Genomic DNA, 16,286 nt, shown 5'->3' with positions numbered 1-16,286 from the left:
CTCGGAAGGCACGAGGCAGGCTGGTCTCTGTGAGTTCAACAGCACAGGCTAAGCAGAGGAACCCTGTTTTTGTTTGTTTGTTTGTTTTTTCGAGACAGGGTTTCTCTGTGTAGCTTTGGAGCCTGTCCTGAAACTCGCACTGTAGACCAGACTGGCCTTGAACTCACAAAAAGCCTCTGTCTCCTGAGAGCTGGAATTAAAGGCATAGGCTACCACTGCCCAGCTAGAAACCCTGTCTTGAACCCCCCTACCAAAAAAAAAATATTCTTTATTGTAACTTTTTTATTTGTAATTTACCCTTACTTATACAAAAGGTTGTATAATTAAGGTAATCTTTTTAAATATGGTAATCTTTGCTTCCCTTCAATTTGCTTACGTGTGGGCCGAGCTACACGCGGACGTAAACACGAAGGGTTAAGCGTAGACAGCCCGAGAGGCCGCACCATTTAATCCCATAAAATGGCGGCGGCTCATCCCCACCCACCGAAGGCCGAGCCCCGCGTCACGTGACACGCCCAGCTCCCGGCGCGGTGGCTGACGGGAGGTGGAGAGAGAGAACGAGGTTGTCGGCCATTTTGTGTCTGTTTCCTGCGGGACGTGGAGGTGGCGGTTGGTTCCGAGAAGTCGGTGATTTTTTTCTTCTGGTTTTTTTTTTCCCCCTCAGCTTCTTCTCGTCTCCTTTCTAGCTGTTCTGTAGAGCGCAGCGATGGGTCGCAAAAAGAAGAAGCAGCTGAAGCCGTGGTGCTGGTATCCTTTGTGGCTTTGCCGGGAAGGCCGAGCGTGGGTGTCGCTTGTTGAGACCTCCGGCCGAGAGGCCTGGCTTGGGCCTGGGACGCGGCCCGGCCGGGCCCGCGTGCTTTGGTGGCTGGGTTGGGATTCGGGATGGTTTCTTGGAGTAGGGGGGGTTTCCACGGCGGGGAGGCCCGGCGGGCGGTGGCGCTAGGCTCGGTGACTAAGGAGCAGCTTGTTCGGGGTGCGTTAGGCCTGGAGTCTCTCCCCAAGTGCAGGCGCCCCTAGGGACTCGCGTCTCCGCTGTTGACTGGAGGATCCCATAAAGGGACTTGAGTTTGGGATAGTTACGGTAATTGAGTCCTTGGAAAATTAGTTTGTGAACGTCCCGAGCCGCCCCCCCTCCTCCCCCCCCACGGCGGAGGGCTGGTTTCCCCGTCTCTCTCTGGCGCCTTAATCTTCAGGAAACGTTCGCTTAACTGGGTGGAGTTTTCTGGTATCTGGGGGGGGGGGAAGCTGTTGGAAAAGGAAGATATTTTTCTCAACATTTTCTGAAAGCGTTAACGTCGTTTACATTATAATAGATTTTTATTATCTACTTCGTGTAAATAATCTGTCTCAAGATCTTCTGTTACCAAAATAGTCAGCCACTAAGTAAAAACCAGTCACGAACTTTGTAATAACGCTCATATGAAAAATCTTGCTGAACTCCTAGTATTGTGGATTAAATATGTGAGTTAACGATCCCTGATGGCATCACTTAATATGTAATTGGAAGGCATTTTATGGATTGTTAGTTGAATGTGACCTTCGCCGTGAAGTTGATCTTACCATATAAATATTGATGAATTCCCAATTTTGGTTCTTCTGTACATCTAATGAATTCTCGTGAAATTGCTCCCCTTTTCCTTTTCTGGGGGAAGGGATTTTTTTGGCTGTTCTGGAACTTACTCTGTAGACCGGGCTGCCCCTCTGCCTCAAACTCAATGTAGCTTAGCCTAACTCTGCTTCTTGGGTGCTGGGTTTATTTTATTTATCTTGGTGTTTCAAGGCACTGGCCCTCTGTGTAGACAAGGCTGGCCTTGAACTCACAGAATCAACCGGCCTCTCCCAAGTGCTGGGATTAAAGGTGTGTGTCGCTGCCACCTGGCTTTGGAGTCTTCATTTTAAAGTTGCCCTTATTCTCAAGGTATATAAAAGGCTTCCTTTTAAAAAAATTTTTTTTTATTGATTCCATAGGCTCTTACTATGTAGCCCCTGGCTGGTCTGGAAACTATTGTATAGTAGGCTGACCTCAAATTCAGAGAGTTTGTCTGCCTCTGCTTCCTTGAGTGTTGGTATTAAAGACATGTATTATCATTTCTGGCTTTCTGTTTTTGTTTTGAAATTTATTAGCTGGAATATTCATTCATAGGTTGCTCCACTCTCCTATGCTCGTTTCCCGTTGCTGTAGCTTCGAAGTGGGTGGGATCCACACAACTGCCACAGGCTTGACATGTTTTTCTTGGCGTCAGGGTCATTTTTTTTTGTGCCGTGTTTTGTACCTTAATGTTGACTAGGTATTGTAACAGAGATTTTGATGATGAGAAGATCCTTATACAGCACCAAAAAGCAAAGCATTTTAAATGTCATATATGCCATAAGAAATTGTACACAGGACCTGGATTAGCTATTCATTGCATGCAGGTAAGAATTTCTTCTGGGTTTAGTTTTTGTTACCTTGTGATTTGTAACCACATGAGGAAGATTCTTGAATTTGTCTGCGGAAACTGTATCTTTATCATTTATCACACTAAATAAGTTTTAGCCAAATCTTTTTTTTTTTTTTTCGCTGATGGTAATAGATTTCATGTACTAAGTGCAAAGCTAGGTCATTTTAACTACCTACCTGTTATTTGACCATTAAGATAACTAGATTTTTTTTTTCCAGATAGGATTTATTTGTTTATCTGTGGGACAGCCCTGGCTGTTAGCTGTCCTGGAACTCAGGCTGTAGGCCAGGCTGGCCTCGAACTAGCAGAAATCCACTTCATCTTGCCTCTGCCTGGGTTTAAAGGTGTACACCACCACTGCCCAGCTGATAATTAGAATTTACTATTTACTATTTTTTTGCAATGTTAAGTTCTTGGACTATCTAAAATAAACCATTACATTCTACTTGGAAGCTTGGTTTTGTGTAATATCCAGATTTCATGAGTGAGTTTTTTTGTTATGTTTTATTAAGTCTGGACTTGTGTTCTTAGTGTACTTGAAAAAGCTAGGAGATGTTCCCTAGAGCTGGCTTTTCAGGCAGCTGTGAGCTACTATTTAGATGCCAAAAATTGAAATTGAGTCTTCTAGAGGGTCAGCAAGCACTGCTAATTCTGAGTTCTCAAGCTTCTCTTGAGTTATTTCACTATGGAATAATGAAAACTTTGGAATTTTTAAGTTTATATAAAGACTGGAGTTGTAGTTTAATGGTAGGTCTTTTTCCTAGTATACTTGAAACCCTGGATGCTACAAAAAGAGCCTTTTTTTTTTTTAAGCAGTTTGGTGGTGGCGCACACTGTTTATCCAGCATTTGGGAGGTAGTAAAACGCCAGCCTGGTCCACAAGCTAGCTCCAGGACAGGCACCAAAAACTACAGAGAAACCCTGTCTCGGAAAAAAAAAAAAAGCCATTTCCAGGACAGACTCAAGCTTCAGAGAAACCCTGTCTTGAAAGCCAAACAAAACAGAAAAACCAAGACAATACTTTTTTCTTTGTGCATTATTGCAGTAACCATTTAAATAATCATTTTTATGCTTAATTTATTTAAAGACAATTTTTGATATTTTGTGTGTGAGAGAGAGGTACTGTCAGTACAGTTGGCCTTGGAACAGAAGAGGGTGTCATCCCCCTAGATGTAGAGTTAACAGATATTGGTGAGCCTTTAGAAGTAGGTACTGCAAACACCAGTGTCTTGTCCTATACAAGAAAGTATATATCCTTAACCACTGGACCAGTTCAAGCCTCATTCATTAATTTTGTGTGTTTGTTCACTTGGAGTTTGTGGAATGACTAGGAGTCTGACCCTTTGCTTCTTTGAGACAGCGTTTCTCTGTAACATCACTGGCTGTTCTGGAGTGCTGGGTTTAAAGGCTTGCACCACTACCACCTGGCTTAGGCGTTTGACTCTTAAACCATGTAGGTTCCAGGGATTGAACTCAGATTGTCAAACACCTTTATCTGTGGAGCCATGTCCCTGGCCCATATTTGTTCTTAAAATATATGAGAATGCTTTGCTATTATATTCTTGTAATTAATAGTACTTTTAGAATCTTAAGGAAATGGCTCTTGAATTTCAGAGCTGGGCTAAAGTGAAACTTTGTTTCAAAAGCCAAAAACAAAGACCATCACTTTAGAGCCTCCTATCCTTTAGAATTGTAATAGGTTCTAGTGTCACATAGATGTTTAATGATGATTAAATTAAAGAATAGTTGTCCACATATGTTATAGCCGTATTTTCTCTGCTCTGTTGCTAAATGTAGCATGGGTGACTATTGTTGGGGTTGGGGAGGGGTAGGGAGAACATTTCCATTAGGCACAGAAAATTACTGTGGAACATCATTGTAATAGACACAGCACCCATAGAGCTTAGGTTTACATTGTGGAAAAACATAACAAAGTAGTTTGTCTCACGATAAATTACAGAGAAAATGAAAAGGAAATAAGAATTGGAAGCTGTCCAATGAGAAGTCTGAGAAGTAAATAATTTCCAAGAAGAAATAGCAAATGAGAGACCTATGTTGGAGAATTTTCCTATATTGAGTTGAAAGGGCATTAGTATGTTATTTCTGAGTGAAAGGGATTTAAATATGAAAGCACCCTTTTGAGGTTTGTATGCACCTGTAGCACTATAATGGCCTTCAGCCCCCGAGCCTTTAAATCCTAGGTTTCCTTTTCACATGTTCTACCACTACTGAGCAACAGATTTGGCCATTCTGCCAGGAGAGTTGAAAATAGACTGGAGTACAGGGAGACCAATTCTTAGAGGGTAAAGGAAAGAGTCAGGGCTGCAGAACAGACTTTGCTGGTGGCTTGATGTGAAGTCTAAGAAAAAGCGAGAAAAATTGCTTCAGGGAGTCTGGTATGGATTAGTGGGTAATGGTGCTTGCATTCTGTACTGAAACCTGAATGTGATTCCCCATACTCACGTGGTAGGAAAGAATCAATTCACAAAAGTTGTACTCTAACATTCACATGTATGACATGTTGTTGCATATCTCCCAAAATAAAAAAATAATAAAAAGGAAGACAATTTTTTTAAAGCTAGAAGTTACTTACTATAGATGATGTAAATTCAGGCTTAGAAGTCAAGTGACAGGTGTTTTAACGCCATTGAAAGCCATGGGTGGTAAAAGGACTTGAATATAGGAAGTCTTAAATTAGATCTATTAGTTTTTACTAAGTGGTCTTTTGAGTAATTTCTTTTTTTTTTTTAATATTTATTTATTATGTATACAGCATTTCTTCCATGTATGTCTGCAGGCCAGAAGAGGGCACCAGACCCCATTACAGATGGTTGTGAGCCACCATATGGTTGCTGGGAATTGAACTCAGGACCTTTGGAAGAGCAGGCAATGCTCTTAACCTCTGAGCCATCTCTCCAGCCCCTTTTGAGTAATTTCTAGTTGAGAAAAAGACTTTTGTGAATTACTTTTAGAGAAAAGTTTGTTTTTGTTGTTTCAGGTGCATAAAGAAACCATAGATGCTGTACCAAATGCAATACCTGGGAGAACAGATATAGAGTTGGAAATATACGGCATGGAAGGTATTCCAGAGAAAGATATGGATGAAAGGCGGCGGCTTCTTGAACAGAAAACACAGGGTAAAGATTTCAGTGTGTTAAAATATAGCTTCATATTGAGAGTATGGCTACTTTCAACCATAAGTTTATATTTTATTTAAACTTACAGTTAATTATTTATTTTTATTTACATTTCATTATTGTGTATGTTGGATTGTATGTTATGGCACATGTGTGGAAGATAAGAGGGCAATTTGTGCAGTTTTTTCTGAGCCATGAACACTAGCTATTAGTTCACTGAGTAGATATGATAACAGCTGTGCCCCACTGCACTCAGCTCCTAATTCTAATATTTTTTATGTATTTGGGTGCTTTACCTGCACATATATCTGTGTTCCATTGTGTTTGGTGCTGACGAAGGCCACAAGAGGGTGTCTGATCCCCAGAAATGGGAGTTACATATGACTGAGCTGCCTTGCTTGTATGCTGGGAATTGAACCTGAGCCCTCCAATTCTAATCTTTAGTGATGCTTCCTTTTGTGCTCTATGTTTATTAGTGTCATTTGTCTTGGAATTTCAAGCTATGTATTGTGCACATGATAGAAAATGTTACCAATCTGATTTTGAAATTTTTAAGTTTTATTGAAGATTTATTATGGTTACGGTGTTTTGCCTGCATGCCAGAAGCAGACTCCAGATCGCCTTATAGATGGTTGTGAGCCATCATGTGGTTGCTGGGAATTGAACTCAGAACCTTTGGCAGAGCAATCAGTGCTCTTGGCCTCTGAGTTATCTTTCCAGCCTTCTCCCACCCCCATTTTTGAAGATTTTAAGTTACTTTATGTGCATGAATGAATGTTTTGTCTGCGTGTTTGTCTGTATCATTTGGTTACCCAGTGCTTAAGAGGGTCAGAAAGAGGGTATTGTATCCTCTGAAACTGGAATTGGTTCCCAGATCCTCTGCTGCCAGAGTGCTGGGATTAAAGTCATAATATTACTTTAAAAATTTTCTGAGTTGTTGAGGTTATTTTTTTCTCTTTTATGAGTGAAATGAATTAAAACCTTTTCTTGGCAGAGAGTCAAAAAAAAAAGCAACAAGATGATTCTGATGAATATGATGATGACGAATCTGCAGCCTCAACTTCCTTTCAGCCACAGCCTGTTCAACCTCAGCAAGGTTATATCCCACCAATGGCCCAGCCAGGACTTCCACCAGTTCCAGGGGCACCAGGAATGCCTCCAGGTAATAGGTTCCTTGAAAATTCATAATGAGGACCTAATTGGTATGAAGCAAGTGTAATTACTCTTGTTTAATATCCAATACTAATTTTGTTGCTGAAACACTTTGTAGGCATACCTCCGTTGATGCCAGGTGTTCCTCCCCTGATGCCAGGCATGCCTCCAGTTATGCCAGGCATGCCACCTGGGTAAGCAGACTTCCTGTTGGTTTGTGGGCCTCTTCCATTTTTGACTTGAATATTATAAATTAAATGTTACTTTTCAGTTTTGGGTTTTTTTTTTTTAAGAAATGGGTTCTAAATTTTAAACTTTTTCTAATAATGGGTCAGTAAGTATGAGACATACGTTTGTCTCTGAAATTAGATTTTTGGGTTTGAGCATGAATACAGGATACCATCTGCTTCAGTTGCATTTTCTGTAGTTAAAGTTGTATAGATTTGAGTGTCTTAGTTTTGGAACTATCAAGGATGCTCTGTAGTGGTGAGAAGGAAACTGTAAATGATTTACAAAAGCATCAGAAACTAAAGTAAGTTGAAGTTTGTGTTGCCCATCACTTTTACTTAAAGTTGGATGTGAGGTGTGCAATACACCTCCCCGCTGTGCTCTGGAATCACAGGTAGATGTTGATTTTGTCATACATTTTCACAGATTGCAGCATCAGAGAAAATACACGCAGTCATTTTGCGGTGAAAACATGTAAGCATCTCATTCATAATGTCATTCAGGAGGTATAATATCATAATGTCATTTGTGTGTGTGTTTGATATCTATTCAGTTGACTTAAGAAATTTTCTAATCTCACTAAAACTGTTTAAGTTTGTCAGCTAATTGACACATCTCTTTAAAGTAGAAAACTGAAACATTTCAGAACAAATAGACACATTAAAATAATTTTTGCCCCAGACGTGCATTAATCTCAAAACTTGGGAGGCAGGGGCTGGAGAGATGGCTCAGAGGTTAAGAGCACTGACTGTTCTTCCAGAGGTCCTGAGTTCAATTCCCAGCAACCACATGGTGGCTCACAGTCATCTTTAATGAGATCTGGTGCCCTCTTCTGGCATGCAAGCATACATGGAAGGAATGTTGTATACATAATAAATAAATAAAATATTAAAAAAAAACTTGGGAGGCAGAGGCAGGCATATCCCAAATTTGAGTATTAGACCAGCCTGGGCCACATAGTGGCTAGCCTTGGCTACTAAATTGTGTCTCAGAAAAGGAAAAACATTCCTTTCCAAATGTGCAGATGCTTTCTCTAGGTGTTACTAGGTAGTAAGGCCTAATATAGGAGGTAATACTATAGAAATCTATAGTTTGCCATCATGCTTTATTGTAGAAGGTAATCAGATTTTCAGTTAATTAGAATTTATATATAGAAGTTAAATTTCTGATTAAAAAGCATAGCTTAGTGTAACATGCACAAGGTACTGGGTTTTATCCCCAACACCAAAAAATCAAAACAGACCACAAATCAAGTACATATTCTTGTAATATAATGTTTTGAAGTAAATGGACACTGATTGATCTTGAAAGGTGAGCTTTGTTTTGTTTTTTAAAGGGGGAAACTATAAGTATGGGTTATATTTTTCAGTCATGGTTTAGTGTTAGGAAGAAAAATTTTATATAATCTGAGTTTCTATAGGTTAATATTGGTTATGATTTTTCCTTGTCCCTCCCAGTCACAAGTTTTTCCTCCACAGTGGACAACTCAATAGAAATGTCTCTATGTTCTGTTTGCATATTTTTCAAGTGCAACAAAAGCTTTTCAGTTAACACATTTGTTACATGGGGCCTCCTGTATATATTCTTGAGAATCTCAAGAGACCTTGTTTGGCCAGTGTCTTTTTTTTTTTAATCCTCTTTTATGGGTAAACTGAAGAGTTTGCTGGTTTTTAGAATGTTTATTACGATAGGATTATTGTATATGGTAGAGGCTTGAGGCTTGATTGACTTCAGTACTTGAGATAACTCGTTTTATTTAATATTTTGTAATTACCAAACTTGTGGTTTATTCTGTTAATGGTTTTTTTGTTTTTATTTTATTTTTTCTTTAATTGTTTCCTTTTAATAGAATGATGCCAATGGGTGGAATGATGCCACCTGGACCTGGAATTCCACCTCTGATGCCTGGTATGCCACCAGGTATGAAATGTTAGAATTTCCTTTGTAATGTGTCTGGTAGCATTATTCCTATAGGCTTCTAATTTTCTTACATGTTGAAAGAAGTTTGCTAAGTGGCGTGGTTGTGATTACATACAGCCTGAACCCTGTCATTTTAATCCTACCAGACATTGGCAGATTTCTTGAGTTGCAGACCAGCATATACATAGTTACACCAGGTCAGCTGGGGTAGTGGTGGTAGTGCTCACTTTTGATCCTAGCATTCAGGGTGTATAGGCCAGCATGGTCTACATACTGAGATCTAGGACAACTTGGACAATATAAAGAAGCTGGCTTAAAAACCAAATCAATCAATCAATAAATAAATGGATAAATAGATAAATAAAAAGGTTGACTAAAACAGTGATACCAGCCTGGTCTGCAGACTTAGCTCTAGAACAACTTGGACAATATAGAGAAACTGTCCTGAAAAACCAAATAAATGAATGAATGAATGAATGGTTGGCTAGAACAGTGATACCAGTAAAGCTTATGGTTGATCTAAAGAGACAAGAGGTATGATTGGTGTGAGGAGTATGTTTGTCTTTGTTTGGATCATTTCATTAACTTACTTACAATTACTTACAAACTTTTTTATGTTGCAGGTATGCCCCCTCCTGTTCCACGTCCTGGAATTCCTCCAATGACTCAAGCACAGGCTGTTTCAGCACCAGGTATTCTTAATAGACCACCTGCACCAACAGCAGCAGTACCTGCTCCACAGCCTCCAGTTACTAAGCCTCTTTTCCCCAGTGCAGGACAGGTAAGGTGAAATTCTTAAAAAGGAGCGCATTTATGTTTAAAGATAAAGTGGACTTGTTTACTGGTATCTGTAAAGTTGTCACAGATGGATTTCTTAAATGTGTCACACACTAAAATGGCTATCATTATGTTGATTTCTGTTCACAGCAGAAAGGAATAGGTTGTTAATTTTTCACATTTGTATATTCTTTATTCTTAGCTATGGCTAAAAGAAATTTCTGAGGACTTAAATGATCTTTCCAGGTCCTCCTTTGCCTTGTTGAAGGGAGTAAAATTTGGTCAGAGCCAGTGATGAAATCTCTTAAAGAAATGAGAAGGCCTAGCAGTGGTAGAGCACATCTTTAATCCTAGTGCACTTGGAGGTATAGGCAGGCAACAGAGGCAAGGAGATCTTTGAGTGCAAGGCTGGCCTTGTTTACACAGCAAGTTCAAGGACAGTCAGGGCTGCACAGAAAAACTCTGAAAGAAAATTGTAATTTGATTGGGTGTTTCTGCTCATTTAAAAAGAACCATGGTAAATTGCAGTGCTGCTCTTGTCTTGGAAGCACATCATTTAATGGCTTTTAATTTAGTCACATTTCTTAGCCATGCTTCCATCAAAACTTTTCCAGAAGACGAGTAGGCTAAATGCATAATGGTCAGATTTTTTTTTTTTTGTGCTTTTCACTTAGAATTAATTAAATAGAAGGATCAAGTTTGTGTTTTTTAAAGATTATTTCTCAGATGTTTCCTCAATTTCCCACTGTTTCTGGGTGCTAAATTTCAAGTTCCTTTAGAGCATATTAATTTACATTTTGTGGTATATATTTTATTTATGGAAATGTTTTATCTTAATCTGTAGACTCATAGTATAGAGCTTCTGCATAGAGAACTGGGTGCTTCATTATTTACAGTTTAGAAAAGATTTTTAATTGTATTGGTATAATTTCTGAGGCATGTACTTTTACTGTTTATTGAAAATGCATTAACTCTGCCTCTTTGTGTATGACATTTGATTGCATTACAATCTTTACCAAAAAAAATGCAATCTATACTAAAAAGTTGCCACATGGCATATTTTGACCCATTTGTTCGGAGACGGTTCATTGTTTCCTTTCTTTTATGCTACAGATGGGGACACCTGTAACAAGCTCAAGTACAGCTTCATCCAATTCAGAAAGTCTGTCTGCATCTTCTAAAGCTCTGTTTCCTAGCACAGCACAAGTACGCAGGAAGTTGCAGTTTAAAAATTTTAAAAATGCTTTACAACTTAACCCTTTGGACCCTTTATAAAAGCTAAATCTTACAAAAACTTAGTTTTTAGAAGTAAAACAAATACTAAAATTTAGATGGTGTTTGAAAATTTGAATTCATACTTAAGACTTTCACAAAATACTCTAAACTTATGTGGTTCTAAAGGGTTAAAATAAGCATGTGAGCAGTAATGAACTTTAGTGGCCAATGGTTATCCTGATGCATGGTTAAGCTACTTTTAATTTATGCTGTTTAATGCATCACTTCTTTAAGGAAATTAGCGCTCTATTTGGTTCTAAAGTTGACCTAGACATTTAAAACATTTGTATTATGAAAGTAATGTGTATTCATGTTAACTTTAGAGTCTGCGCCATTAACCCTTTTTGTCTATACTGTAATTAATCTAGCAAATACTAATTTGGAGGGTAGTGTGTTGCTATCTATAGATACTTGCATAGGTGATAACATTGAGTCACCATTGATTATTTTTTTTATGCTTACTCTAATGGGTTGTCTAGACCCATGTAGTCTGTAGTTTCTATTTTTTGAGTTGCTTAAAAGATGAATTGCTTTAAACAAAGAATTTAGGAGAGTAAAAATAGTTGCATTAAATACTATTTCATTATTCTATGGCAAAGTAGAATGAATGCAAAGCATTGTATATTAAGTTTATGGAGAGAAGGTATAAGACAGAACTGAGAAGGATAGTAATGTCAACCCAGTATCTTTTGATATTCTTATGGTTTGAACTTTGTGAAACATTTGTCATATGCTTACTTGTTTTTTATTTCATATGAAGTTTGCTCTATTTGATATTGCTGTCTTTTTTTAAGTAAATTTTCTGTTACTTTTTTTAAGTAAATTTTTTTTCAACTTTGGATATTGACATGTATTGATAAAGGTTCATTATTTTACAGGCTCAGGCAGCTGTCCAAGGACCTGTTGGTACAGATTTTAAGCCCTTAAACAGTACTCCTGCTACAACTACAGAACCCCCAAAGCCTACATTCCCAGCTTATACACAGTCAACAGCTTCAACCACTAGTACAACAAACAGTACTGCAGCAAAACCAGCAGCTTCAATTACAAGTAAGCCTGCTACGCTTACAACCACCAGTGCAACCAGTAAGTTGATCCATCCAGATGAGGATATATCACTGGTAAGTTGTTTATAGGTTTTTTAATAGTATTGCTTATTCAAGTTATCATTATAGCAACCTGTGTATTGCGGAGATTTTAATTCGTATTTATATGGACTTAACCAAATGGTTTTTATTTATTTGTGTCTTAAAAAAACATAGAAAGCCACAGAGAAACCCTGTCTCGAAAAACCAAAAAAACAAACAAAAAAAAAAAACATAAAATAGAGCTAGGTAGTTGTGGTTCCCGGATTCAAAGCAAAAACAACAACAAAAAACTGAAGAATAATTCATATTTGATCTCAGATGTTCCTACCCTTCTATTTCTTAAAGAGAAGACAGTAAGCTCAGTACTTTAAAAATCTTTAGACATAAATTTGCTTGTATTGACAAAAGTTTCCTGTCAGTCCATGGACTCATTGAAGCCTATACAAGTTAATTTCATTTGACAGAAAGCTAATACATGAAATTAGGTAGCCATGTTCTAACCTAACTGTAGCTTAAAACAGACTTGGAAGGCCTTTAGATTAAGTAGTAGCACTGATTTGTGGGAGCAAAAGTGGGAGTACTTGTACATTTAAAATGACCAGGATTTTGGATAATTGTCTTTCTACTTGAGGAACCTTCCTGCATTCTTACATCATACATTATACATTATTTTTATTCACAGGAAGAAAGAAGGGCACAGTTACCTAAATATCAGCGTAATCTTCCGCGACCAGGACAGACTCCAATTGGTAATCCACCAGTTGGACCAATTGGGGGTATGATGCCACCGCAGCCAGGCATCCCACAGCAGCAAGGAATGCGACCTCCAATGCCACCTCATGGTAATCTTTTATTTTTCATGAATTTTAAGTATATATGAAAAGGTTAACTATCTGTAAAGTAGACTGGTTTAAAAGTATTGTACACACAAACCAACTTTATATTTTTGGTTTTTTTGTAGGTCAGTATGGTGGTCATCATCAAGGCATGCCAGGTTATCTCCCTGGCGCTATGCCACCTTATGGACAGGGACCACCAATGGTGCCCCCTTACCAAGGTGGGCCTCCTCGACCTCCAATGGGAATGAGACCTCCTGTTATGTCGCAAGGTGGCCGTTACTGATCTTACTTCACCAAGTCTAATAGGTTTGGAGATTAAACCTTTTCTCAACTTGTGCTGTTTATATAGACAAGCTTCCGTCTATAAGGCTTCATTGTGACTTTAACAAACATTATCTTCCCACATCCCAGGAACTATTGGACATTTATTTGAAATGGGAGAAATTATTTGGAATAATAAAACAGGAAGTTTTCCTGAAGTTGCAATTTATACTGTATGGCTTCTTTTTCATGTTTCATCTAGGTTTTTAGAAGTGAAGTATAGTAAATTTGGTTCGTTAAATTGTGAAGGCGCTGGAATTACATGAACATACCATCTTAAATAAAGGCAAGTTCTGTAAGCTTACATTGCTATTTGTAAAGTTATGCCTTCACAGCATTTCAAATGCTGTTGGACTTCATGTCCCCAACCTAGCTTGGTGAGGGCTGTAACTCTTTCCAAGTACTTGTACATTGGAAGTCTGAATGTGTAACAATATTTAATGTATTTAGAGAGTTCCTCGTGTTGCAGGGTTTAAGAAATCTGGCCCATTGAGGTCATGTGACTTTTCTGTACTTCAAAACTTCATTGTAATAAAATGAGAGAAAAATTTATGCCTTTTTATTCATAACCCAACTGTGGACCACTGACTGAAAGGTTTGTACAGATGCATGCCACAGTAGATGTCCACATAATAAAATTCAGTTACCAATACAGATTGATAAATGATTGGGTTCTTTAAGTTGTAGGTTTTTTCTTACTTAGCTGCATGTTTTAACAGTATATATATAGAATTGTTCTTGCTAATGTTTCTGTTGTCAAACTCTTAAGACACATGAATCACTACATAATGGGTATGAAGTCTTTGTTTCCTTGTTTCACATCATTTGGTATCAGATGTCACAGAAATTTAAAATGTAAAATTCAAAACTTCTTGATAAGGAAGTTTAGAGCCTAGTGCCAGACCCATTTATTTTCTTGAATTTTAAAAGTCATGTGAGTGCTTATGGACCTCAGAAGCTTTCAAGGTGGAAACGTCTAGAAGCTTAGCTGTATGCATCTTTGTTAATGGTTTGATACATGTTAATTTAAATGTGCCTCTATTAAGGTGTTAGGATGATAAACAGATGATTAGCAGATTTGTATCATGCTTCTTAGAGGTTATGTTACCCGAGATTGGATTCGTGCCCTCTGTTAAAACCAGGCAGTTAATCCTGACCCTTGGAAATGTGGAATGTTTCTGTGTTCCTATAGGTAATCTTACTTTAGGGATGACTGCTGTTGTGGATTTTCTGTTGTAAGTCTCATGGTAGTAGCTCTTAATAATTCTTTTGGCTTTTTCCTTTTATCTATTTAATTTTTTTGATCTTTACAGAGTAATTATCTAAAAAACGAATACAAGTTGATTTGGATTATGCTGAAAATTCTTAAGTTTTTATTAATTTCTATGAAAGTATTAAATAAATATGGCAACACCAAAAATGGTGTTTATTTCGTAGAAATATATTGAAAATGTTTGACTTATTACAGAAGAAAGTTAACAGGTAAAAGCCTATGGAATGCATTGTGACAAATAATTGAAAGTTAAATGCCATTTTCAAGCTCGTATTTCTGTACTGATTTATTTTATGCCTCTGATGTAGTTACTGTTAATGTGCAAAAGTTACAGTTTATGATAATATATTACTAGAGATGCGTGGTTCCACCAGCGGCTAAGTTACATATATCTTTGCGTAAATATCTATCTTCTAAAGCTTTAGAACCCCTTATATATTTCTTAAGTCTGGCAGCACTTAAGAAATTTATACTGGAGGGGCTGGAGAGATGGCTCAGAGGTAAAGAGCACTGGCTACTTTTACAGAGGTCCTGAGTTCAATTCCCAGCAACCACATGGTAGCTCACAACCATCTCTGATGAAATCTGGTGCCCTCTTCTGGTGTGCAGGCATACATGCAGGCAGAACACTGTATACATAATAAATAAATCTTAAAACAAAAAGAGAAATATGAAGGTTTTTCAAAAAAGACAAGGTTAAGATTAGATTAAATAAGAAATGCTTTCTTATAAAACAACATCTCAGAAGAATTTCATGTACTGGATTGTCAGAAAACTGAAGAACTTCAAAAAGGATACAAGGTTTTACTCTTGCATTTTGTTCAAATACAGCAGGGTTTATTATGGAGTCTACAACTTAGTAAGTAAAAGAATACTAATAAAAAATTCAAGTGTTATATGTAATACATAACATTTAGTTACATATAATCTCTCCTGTGTTTTGTAACTGTATGGCGCAGGAGTGGTATCTGTTCAGGATGTTGTTGAAATTTAATTTTTGCATGCATCAAGAATAATTAAGCTTCTAGAAAATACCTTTTGCCTAATTGCTTCTGGGGTCCATAGTACTGTTAAATCACAAGCGTGACAAATTTGAAACGATTTACACTTTAAGTAAGCAATGTTATTAAAAGTGAATTTTAGCCTTTTCTCATAAAAGGGCTGCTTTTAGTTATTTGGTATGTTTCTGTGAACACTGGTTAGCTGTAAGATCAATGCACCTGTCAGCTTTGGCTCTACCTTTAATTCATGGGATCATTTTAAAAAAGAAAATTGTCTGGCACTAGTTTCTATTCTGTTTTGCCACTGATAGTGTAGGAAATACTAACAGCTGAGGGCTCAGTTTTCAGTGACTGCTGGAGTTATAACTTAATTTGACTCATTACTATTGTAGCGATCTCACAATTTCTTAGGCGAGAGTACCTATTTTATTGATCAGGTTACATATTAAACTCAGTTTAATGAATTACTTATGGAAATCTCCAAGAAATAAGTTTGGGCTCAGGATGCAATTTTAGACACAGAGATACTATTTTTCTGTTGCTTGCTTGATCATTGGGACTTAAATTTTGATGCATGTCTTTTTAATTAATTGGGTGATGTTTTTCTAAAATTAAAATTTTCTTCTTCCTATAGCCCTGCCATAGGACAGGCTGAGGCTGAGTCTCAGTGTTGCCCTGTTCAGTCTGAGGCAAGTGGGATTTATTTTATTACTTACAGGGGCTTTCACAGCTTTATGGCTGTTGGATATTTATGTCCCCAAACTTGCAGCAAGTTTGGTGAAGGCCCCTAAATTTAATTAAATTTAGGATTTTTATATTCCTTTGGCAGAGAAG

The 16,286-nt window shown here is 37.7% G+C and overlaps 1 protein-coding gene across 4 annotated transcripts; it reads left to right on the top strand.

The window, feature by feature from the left end:
- The first annotated feature begins 610 nt into the window (after window positions 1–610).
- Znf207 (zinc finger protein 207) lies at window positions 611–13,730 on the top strand. Of its 4 annotated transcripts, XM_038324964.1 has the most exons (12): window positions 611–747; window positions 2,289–2,415; window positions 5,440–5,578; window positions 6,573–6,740; window positions 6,849–6,924; window positions 7,385–7,432; window positions 8,808–8,878; window positions 9,502–9,659; window positions 10,769–10,861; window positions 11,809–12,051; window positions 12,701–12,860; window positions 12,980–13,730. In XM_038324964.1, the coding sequence occupies exons 1-12, from the start codon at window positions 707–709 to the stop codon at window positions 13,138–13,140; spliced, it is 1,485 nt and encodes a 494-aa protein (XP_038180892.1). In that variant the 5' UTR covers window positions 611–706; the 3' UTR covers window positions 13,141–13,730. The 4 variants fall into 4 exon arrangements, with proteins under 4 accessions (XP_038180892.1, XP_038180893.1, XP_038180890.1 ...); XM_038324965.1 differs by lacking the exon at window positions 7,385–7,432; XM_038324962.1 differs by lacking the exon at window positions 10,769–10,861.
- The last annotated feature ends 2,556 nt before the right edge of the window (window positions 13,731–16,286 follow it).

The sequence above is a fragment of the Arvicola amphibius genome, chromosome 4, assembly GCF_903992535.2.
Source record: "Arvicola amphibius chromosome 4, mArvAmp1.2, whole genome shotgun sequence".
Taxonomy (NCBI): Eukaryota; Metazoa; Chordata; class Mammalia; order Rodentia; family Cricetidae; genus Arvicola; species Arvicola amphibius.
This window is presented reverse-complemented; position numbering and strand designations above follow the sequence as displayed.

Excerpts from the sequence above, each read along its gene's own strand:
- Znf207 (XM_038324964.1), top strand. The coding sequence starts at position 707 with ATGGGTCGCAAAAAGAAGAAGCAGCTGAAGCCGTGGTGCTG. Across the intron at positions 6,741-6,848 it reads GGCACCAGGAATGCCTCCAG|GCATACCTCCGTTGATGCCA; the intron begins GTAATAGGTTCC and ends AACACTTTGTAG. Across the intron at positions 12,861-12,979 it reads ACCTCCAATGCCACCTCATG|GTCAGTATGGTGGTCATCAT; the intron begins GTAATCTTTTAT and ends GTTTTTTTGTAG.